General features: G+C 33.3%; 1 protein-coding gene and 1 pseudogene across 1 annotated transcript; both read left to right on the forward strand.

Annotated features, from left to right (window-relative positions):
• Nucleotides 1-658: 658 nt before the first annotated feature.
• Nucleotides 659-3,383, forward strand: LOC133795449 (protein NAP1-like). The gene is made up of 6 exons (XM_062232901.1): nt 659-788; nt 907-1,088; nt 1,193-1,267; nt 1,975-2,028; nt 2,502-2,657; nt 3,153-3,383. Exons 1-6 carry the CDS (start codon nt 659-661, stop codon nt 3,342-3,344), a joined length of 789 nt encoding a protein of 262 aa, XP_062088885.1. The 3' UTR covers nt 3,345-3,383.
• Nucleotides 3,384-3,489: 106 nt separating this feature from the next.
• LOC133795450 (protein DETOXIFICATION 45, chloroplastic-like) lies at nt 3,490-6,014 on the forward strand (annotated as a pseudogene).
• Nucleotides 6,015-9,811: the final 3,797 nt, after the last annotated feature.

The following is a 9,811-nucleotide window of genomic DNA, read 5'->3' on the forward strand; positions in this document are numbered from 1 at the left end:
ACTTTTTAAGTGTTTCGATCATTGTTTTCTTCTTTGGTTTGCACAATTTTGGAGCGGATTTATGCTTGTTCTTCTTGATTTCAGGTTTATGCGCTATAATTGGGCAATTGGAGTGAAAAGTGGAGATTTGGTGCTAAACCGGAGCCGAAAGCATGTTAACCTGAATTTCAAGTTAAGGTCGCGGCGTTACTGATGGCGCCGTGGCGCTGGTATCCATTACAGCCGCGGTGAGGTCAGAATTCCAGATTGCAAGTCAAGATCCCAGGAGGAATTAGGGCCACCACTACACCAAATACCCCTTTCCATAACACATGAATATAATAGAATTGAAAAAGTATTATAATACATCAAATAATAAAATAACAGCTAGAAAATAAATTGGCCGTATCAAAATTGGCGGTACCAAATTTTGGAGCCAAATTATCTTTACTTTTTACTTTTTTATTTACCTCTATTTTTTTATTTCCAAAGCTCTAAACAGTTTTCTAACACACTTCTCACCATCCCTCAAGCGATACCCAGTTAGGGTTTCAGTATCAGCCACCATCTTCCTCTTCTTCTTCCGCCTGCTTGATTCTAAACCCAGCCCTGACGCCTGTTCCCTCGTCTGCAAGCGGTGGCTAGACCTAGAGCGCCTCAGCCGCACCATGCTTCGAAAATGGGCAGTCTTCAAATTCCAACAACGACCCATCTTTCGTTTGCGAGATATGCGCGGAACCCAAGTCTGGAAGTGAGTCGTTTAGCATCAAAGGTTGTAGCCATTCTTACTGTTCCGGGTGCATGGCCAGGTACGTTGCTTCAAAGCTTCAAGATAACATTACGAGAATTGATTGCCTTGTTTCTAGTTGTAACGGGTCGAGTCGCATAAGAGTTTGAATATGCAATGGGTAGTTCAACTTACTGAAGTTGCTAAAGGTCTTATGGCTAAAATGTATAGGCTAAATCAAATATTGGACTACCCAGATCCCGTTGGCCATGTGTTTTCAGAAGCACTTTGGAAAGCAGGCGTGTTTCCAAACCATCCAAGACTTGGTGTATTGCTCTCAAAGAAGTTTCCTGAACATTTTAGCAAATTACAACTTGAACGTGTAAGAATTGTTTATTTTTCACTTGAATGCTGGATATTTTGTTTGGCAGAACGCAAAGTGGGGTTTTTCAGAATTTTATTAACTAGTGAGAATACTGGTTCCAGGTTGACAAGCTTGCTTTGGATGCTTTACATGATAATGCGAAACTTCATTTGCAGTCTTTGGAGCCATGGATTCAGGTACTACATGGGTTACTTCCATTCCTTTCTTATTTCATATTTTACACTAGATTTTTTACCTAAAAAGTCTAATGTCATTTATAGTTTACTTAGCTCATGGAGAACTTCTATTGTTAATTTATTATTCAAATAAGCTCGGGCTAACTTAGAATTCTGTGTGGTCTTACGTTTATGGAGTTTTAGTCATAGTGTTTTAGTGAAGATTAAGATGGTTTGGACAACATTAGAAAAGAGAGGATTGCTGATTGTCTTTCCCTTTCTCATTCTCCATCTCAACACCAACTTTCTCTTGCATTGTGCGCATGCATTGTCACACTCACACATGCGTGATAGATTTTTGTTTTGTTTTATGAACCCTTTAATGTTATGTTCATTGGTTTGGAAATGTTATTGAATTGGTACAAATGGCTGTGATTATTCCAGGAGTTCTAATCTTTTCCAAGGTTTCAAGTGAACTTTACTATTTGGAGTTTGAACTATGAAAATCCATTAGATTTCTCCTATTTATTGTTGAAAATTTTTATTCAGCTTATTTTATAATATTTTGACTTCAAATTAACTATGATTAATATGTGTATATTTTATAATGAATCAACTGCTTCTTGACCTGATGGCTTTTCGAGAACAAGCTTTGAGGCTTATATTGGATTTAAGCAGTACTGTTATTACTTTGTTGGTGAGTCTCAATTTCTTTTACCTTTTGGTAGTTTGATGTTATAATTGGAAACTGCATGTGCATGGCTGCATTTCTGGCCATTCAGGTACATGACTGTAATTCACTGGTTGAAATAAAGAAATGAGATAAAGTTGTTAATGTTGAATTTCTAAGTGAATCTGAAGTGGAAGGGAGTCCTCTTTTGTGCTTTCTGCTAGAGACTTTTTTGCTGAGAAGTTGTTACTTTTTTTTTTCTTCGTTCTTTAAGGAGGGTAATCAAGTCTCATTTGAAAAGCCAAAATTAAGCTTAATTATAGTAGGCTTCACGTTATAAATTTGCAGTGCAATTTTTAAAGGACAGGAAACCAAGTGTTTAATGGTTTTTCATTCATTGTGGATCTAGTAAAATTTGTTTGTTATTGTTACAAACACTTGAGTTGTTCAATATTGATCTTGCATTTGCCTAGTATTTGAAGGTTTCATAGAAATTTTTGTTAATTTAATCTCTCATTTGTGTTCATCATGGAGACCTTAAGCTTTGATGTCTCAACTTAACTTGCTCTTCTGTAAAACTTCCAGGCTCCACTTTTAAAAAAGTATCCTGCAAACATATCAGTCACTGCATATTCATACTTCTTTGGTACTTTGTTGATGGTGGTGACATCATTCTTTCTGACCAACGAATCAATAGACTGGGCTCTAACACAATCTGAGGTTTTAGCTGTAATATATGCTGTAAGTTCCCTGTTGACATTTTTGTTTTTGATTTATTTCTTATGATTTTAAAGAATTCTCTGGATCTTGAGCTCATTTAAAATATACTTTCCCCCTTCCATTTAGGAACACATCACGTAAGTTCTAAAAAAGAAGCAAAGCATAGTCAAGGATACAAAACTTACAGTTAAACCCCATAATCTGACCCTTTTAGAACATTTCCCTTCAACTCAAATTATTGAGAGAGAAAGGTGATGTCTATAAATTTCTTAAAGACAGCACCATTAAAGAAAGCTGTGAATTACGATGTTATCACAATTACAAAAATTTACCAAATAACTCTTCAAAGTTTGTGCTTTGTTATATGTGCACATATTGTTTTGGTCCTAGTTGATCTACAGTGGATATGTCTGTAAATGAAAATCTTTAGAATTGGTAATTAGTGTTCTTGTATTCATTAATCAGGAACAGAAAAATGATGAAAAACGAATTAATTGCTTTGTGACTCCATTTCAGGGCACTATTGCATCTGCACTTAATTATGGACTTCTGACATGGTGCAATAAGATCTTGGGGCCTACTTTGGTTGCTACATACAATCCACTTCAACCTGCTGCTTCTGCCTTCTTGTCCAGAATTTTCCTTGGGAGTCCTATCTATTTGGGAAGGTTTTGGTCCTATCACTCTCAACAATTGTTTGTGCACTAAATTATTCTAGTTGTTGATCATTGACATAATGCTATCTAAGATGCTTAATTTTATGAATCATAAAATGCAATATACTAGTACTATGATTTATATTTACAGGCTTAATTGGATATGTATCTTACTTTATTTGAAATAATTCATTAAAATGCTCACTTCAACTGGGTTAGTTTCATCTATACAGTCAGGATATTTAATTAAGAATAATTTGCTCATTGTATTTTATATTACTGTTTTCCTAGATTTCTTGTCTCTATTGCATATAGTCTAGTAAAGCATGCCACCCTGTATGCACCAGTTTTTTCTGGCTGCATACTTGATATTTCTTTTTGTATGTAATGAATTAGATGGTAATTTTTTTTTAGCAACAATTATCATGGTGGGTTATAGTAGCAATATCTTGACTATTCCTTATGTTCTGCATTTTCCTTTTTTCTTAGGCTCTCTGGAGTTGGGTTCAGCTGGTGTTTCTATGAACATCTTTAACTACATTTCAAAGCTATTTAATATTCCTCTTCTCAGTGTTGCCACTTCTTTTGTTGCTGAAGACATTTCAAGAAGTGAAAATAATTCTTCTGCTTTAGGTAAATTTAATGCCCTTGTAATTTATTATTGTATAGAAAAGTATTGTTCCAAATTAAAGATTGAGATAGAAATGACTATCCTTCTATTTTTTGAACTGATTGCTGTGCAGAGACACACTTTCTAAACAACAGTAGCAATGGTAGTAGACCTTTTGATGTAATAGCAGAAAGAAAACAATTACCATCCGTGTCCACAGCTTTATTGCTAGCTGTTATGATTGGTACTTTTGAGGCTTTAGCCTTGTCTTTGGGATCTTGCTTGTTTCTAAATATCATGGGAATATCATCAGTAAGGCCCTAAACACTCAGCATACTTGGCATATCGGCTAATAATCTGGTTTCTTTTATCTCTGCATGAAGATATACGCATAAATGCGTATTTTTTTTAGTATTATTAGGTACTCCATATACTTTTTGTTGCCGTAATATACTTGTATTTTGTTTAATTGGGTAATGTCATTCTTGTAACGGCGGGGATAATTTTGCTTGCTTTTTGGAGGCCTTTTAGGCATTTTTTTAGTTTTCTTTTTTCAAGTATATAAATCTCAATTGAAGAATAGTGGTAGTTCTAAAAATCAGTTTCTTAACAGGATTCACCCATGCGGGCTCCTGCTCAGCGTTTTCTTTCTCTAAGGGCTCTCGGTGCCCCTACTGTTGTAGTGTCTTTGGCTCTTCAAGGAGTTTTCCGTGGGTTTAAGGATACAAAAAAATCTTGTTTTATGTCTAGGCAAGTGTTATTGTAATTACTTGAAAGTGAGATATGTCCCTATTATGTCTTCAATTTGTTGTCCTTGTGTTCTTTTCCATTTATTCAAAGTTGAACTACTCTTCATGTTAGTTCATGTGGTGCTGTGTATGCAGGTATTGGGAATCTTTTAGCTGTGATTTTGTTTCCCATACTTATGTATTCTTTCCAAATGGGTGCAACTGGTGCAGCAATTTCCACAGTTGTGTCTCAGTACGTGTTCTTTGACTAGCATTCTTAATGCTATGGTTTCTAAATAAGAGAGCAATACTACTGCCTCCAAAGATGGGATCATTACAATTTGGAGGATACATAAAATCTGGTAAATTTGGTTTTGTTTTTCATTTTTTTCTTAAAATATTAAAAAATAAAAATAATCCTTATGTTATTGAACTTCCTTCTTTTATATGAAGATGCTTTCTTGTCTTACAATTTGACTGAAGCATAACCACTCAGTTGATATGTAGTATGTTCTCTTTTTTAGTTTACTTTTCTTTAGCAAAAATATTACTTGTTTCTCTGTTTTAGACATGTTGACCTTTTTCTTTGCCTGTTATAACTAAAGTGTTATATTTTTATTTGATTCTTTCATATATTTTGGGATGTTATAGGTGGTTTTCTTCTTGGAAGAACTCTTGTTGTTCTAACAACCATGACTTTGGGGACATCAATGGCTACTCGTCAAGGCCCGGTTGCATATAATTTGGCAGGAAAATGAGCTTCATAGCCATGGAAAGTACAATGATGCCTTGCAGAAGTACTGTCTTGTGAGTATATTTACTGTTACTTTGGCCTACTTGAAGAGAACTTTCTCTACTTTCAATGTGAACTTTTGGTTTTTGAGTATGATTAGTACTTTTCATCTTTCAAATCTTAGGCAAAAAAGAACCTAAAAGGCATTCCATCATCAAAAGGTCAATCACTACAGTTGGCATGCTCACTAAACTTGATGTCATGTTACTTGAAAACAAAGAAGTTTGATGAATGCATAAAAGAAGGTTCTGAGGTATTGAGTTGTTTTCCTTTTGCTTTCTATTATACTATATATAAGTCAACTGTGATTAATAATTAAGACATTTATAATAATAACACCAAAGCTAGAGGATTATTTGTCTCTAATATTGCTTTTGTATTTTCTCATTTTCAATCTATCAGTTCTGATCTTATAATAAAAAAATTGTTTCAGAAAATTATGCTTTTATGTTCAGAAGGTATATGCAGATATTAACAATTCATTAATGCTCTTTTTCTTTTTTAACTTGCTCATCAGCTTAAAAATGTTTTGCATTGTTACAGGTATTGGGATATGATGTGAAGAATGTGAAAGCACTTTACCATAATTAATTGTTACATCATATAAGAGGGATCATAGTATATATATATTGATTGTTGTATGTTCATTTGATTTTGATCAGCAGTAGCAATTTTATAAGCTTAGGACACACAAGTAATCCCTGGATTAAGGTACTGTATCAGCTTGCATATATTATGATTCTTGAACCATTTTTTTCCCTACATTAAGTCAATGTTGTAGATTGATGGTCATGGAGATTAATTGTCATTGGAAGCCTACTTTTTTATGTTAAATTTCTAAAAAATTTACTATGAAATGTATTGTTATGAACTTATGGCGTATACTATGGTGGAAGTTCAGTACATTTCGAAGAGCTGTAACTAGTAGCCCATAATCTAGATAAATGGGCAGGAAGAACAGGTGCCATGGAGAGCTGAACAATGAACATATCCCTACATGCATATTCCAAGACCACAAGGAGTTTGAGCAAGGTCAGTCTAGGCCATTATCCATTTACATCTGGTGTGCTAGGGTCTTAAGTCTTTGTATTGTTGTTTATTTCTCTATTTTGTTAGCCTTTATATTATGTTAGTTCACTTTGTTTTTAGTGTAATTCCCAGGTTTAGGTCCTGGTGTAGTTTGTCTGTTCTAGTTCTTGTTGGTTGGTTCAGCTGTCTCTGTTGTGTTATTAATCTATTTGGTTGCTATATTTGACACAAGTTATAACAAAAAAAAAGGATATCTAAACTCTACTATTGATCATGTGATTCTATTTTTTTTCCTGTATCTCAGATACGAGAATTGTTAATTGAGTTGTGATGAGTAGACTTTATTTAATTGGGGTTTCTCATTGGCATTGGCTGTTGAAATTTTCCATGATGAAATTATATAAATGATACATGAAAAGGGTTTTGAGTGTTACATTTTTATTATTATGTTTTGCTTAAACTTGCTAGTTGAGTCTATGTATAGGGAATGATACCAAGGTAAGGACTGAGGTTTATATATGGTATACATGTTCTATTTTGCTTGAAAATTTAATAAAGCCAAATATGTCATGTGACTTGTGGTTTTTATTTTTTCAAGCCATTTTTTAGAATGATAAAACTAGTGCAGTACTATTATAGAGTGAGAAACAACATATATGACTGGGCCGTAGTTGAGATGGGAAAAGGGTCATGAATTATCCTCTTGCATTTTTTAGATTTTTGTTTGTATGTTGATTAATGAGTTGCTCTGTTTCGAATGGGATCATAAACACAGCACACACAGATATAATTATTATATATATCTAAAAATATGTATTTTTTTTCATTTTGAGTAATGAATTGCTCTGTTTCTCGTTCTTGTGAAATGGGTTTCAGTGGTTTTATATATTATTGCAACATCTCATCATTGATGTTAGTTTTCCTTTAATTACCCTTCATTGTTGTACAGGGAGGGCCTCGGCAGGGACGGTGGCTGGGCGTGGGGCTGGCTGGTGGGGTTCTCAACTTCACGGCGGCAGCAGGTATATCTTTATGTGGTGTAGAACTATAATAATATTAATAATTGAGTTATTATTATTATTTAACAATTGAAATTGCAGACAACCTGGCTAGGTTTGAATATGCAGGGATTTGACTATAATGTAAAGAAATATTGATGAATCTCACAGCCAAGTAAAGAAATTTGTATGGATTCTCAGTTTTGCAGAATTTAACATTCGTGTGATTTCTAAATACTATGAGTTAACTATACTCATGTGGTTTTCAAATACTTTTGCACATGTAGTTAGTTAGCTCTAACTGTAAAATAGGTTTAGCTACAGTTAGTAGATTAGTGTGGTTAGTTTCCTGTTAATCACTTCTTGGTTTCCAGCTCCTTTTTCCCTCTCTTTGTATCTTTGTACTATTCATCTATAAATAATAAAGTCCCATATCTCTGGTACATTTACAGAGATCATTTTATCCAATTCATTTTCTGTTAAGTACTCTTATGTGTGTGTGATGGCAGCGATCACACAGGGGATATATTGACAGAATTTATTTTTAGTTTTATTGCACAAATTGGGCTAAACCTTATATTAAAGATGCTAAAGAAGTTTCCAGGTGCATTTTTATTTTATTGTTTTCCTTTATGATTTTGTTGTATAAGAAGTCAAAGTGTGATTCTGTTTTTGTTCTTTAATTTTTTTGGGGATATATTGACAGAATTTAGAGTTCTGGAATCAATTCTTCCTCACATACTTTTTGATAATTGAGAATGATATATTTGTTATCTTGATACATTTCACATGCCTTGTTTTAAGTTGCATGTTTTGTTGCTTCAGTTGTTGTTTTGCATGGTAGTACATCTTGCTATACCTTGCTGTTTCGTCAAGTTTTGGAGTTATTACAAATTTAATTTAAACTTTATATGCTTACAGGTGGAAACTAGCTTAAGTCTTATGTTCTTAATAATAAAAGGACATTTTTTTTACAATGTGCAGGTATATTGAGATGATTTCTTTGGAGCAATTCTTGACAACATTTGTAGTTGAGGCCTTTAGAATGGAAGAATGTATTTCACTAATTTTTGTATACAATTCTTGTTTTGTATTTAGTGATAAAGGAATCTGAATTGGGCATAAATTATGTTGTAATATGATTTCTTAAGCCTAGACTAGTAGACTAAATATTGTTATTACATTTAAGTAATTAATAAAAATCTATTTATGTTACCTTATTTGGCTTCAACTTTCATATTTGTTTTCCTAGTTTTGTGTAAGTAAAAAAAGATTATGCTTCTTTAAGCTAATATAACACAAATAATGTGTTATACTAAAGTGTAGTATAACACAAAAAATGTGTTATACTAAAGTGTAGTATAACACATAAAAAATGTTATATAATCGACTGTAAATAACATAATTCAACACTTATCTATATATTAAAATAACACAGAAATTGTGTTATCGTTGACAGTACAATAACACATCTGTATAACACTGATAAAGTGTTATGTAAAGTACCCTGACCTACGATAACATAGTCGGTCTTAACACATCAGAAAGTGTTATCGTATGTTTTGATAACACATTTTCGGTGTTATTAAAAGCATTTTTTCTTGTAGTGCGCGACGCTAAGGTGCATTACGGCCGCGGTCAGCCCCTTTACAGAAAGTTTGAAATTTCTCTATCGTGCACTAACGTCGCGGCGCAGGAATTTGGGCCGCAGCGCTAACGTCCGTATATGTCAGAATTTTTAAGAGTAATTTCGTCATTTTTTGGAGAGAAAGGAGGAGGTTTTCATTTTTAATAGGGGAAATCGCAATTTGAAAAAAAAGGGAGACTGCTCAAAACCTAGAAAAAGAAGATGGGAGCAAGTGTTGGCGGATCGTGACAATCTTAAACTAGTTTCTTCTCTTCTCTCTTTATTTTTCTGCTTTTGATTATGTTTGTTTTTGAATCAGTTAAGAACATGTTAATGGAGATTATGAACTAAACTCCAATTTAGGGATTTTAATGGAGATTATCTGAAGCTTTCTATGGATTAATAAAATTTTGATATTTTTCTTTCTTTTATTGATATGTGATTTATTCATATTTGTGCTCAATACATGTTTTAGATTGGCCACCTTTTACATGATCTATGATTCTAATATGAAATCTGAAAAGTGAATATTAGGAATGCTCTAATTGAATAAGCATAAGTTTTGATGCAAAACGAAAGTATTTGTGTAGCTTGTGTGGCTTTAGATTATTGCTTAATGCTGATTGCTTGTGTAATTTATCTCAGAAATGCAGTATTTTACCTTGCAATTTAGTACCTTTATGTCTTACTAGGAATATTGGTAATTTTATAATCTGTCATCACATTAGAAAAAG

The sequence above is a fragment of the Humulus lupulus genome, chromosome 8 (genome assembly GCF_963169125.1).
Source record: "Humulus lupulus chromosome 8, drHumLupu1.1, whole genome shotgun sequence".
Lineage (NCBI taxonomy): Eukaryota > Viridiplantae > Streptophyta > Magnoliopsida > Rosales > Cannabaceae > Humulus > Humulus lupulus.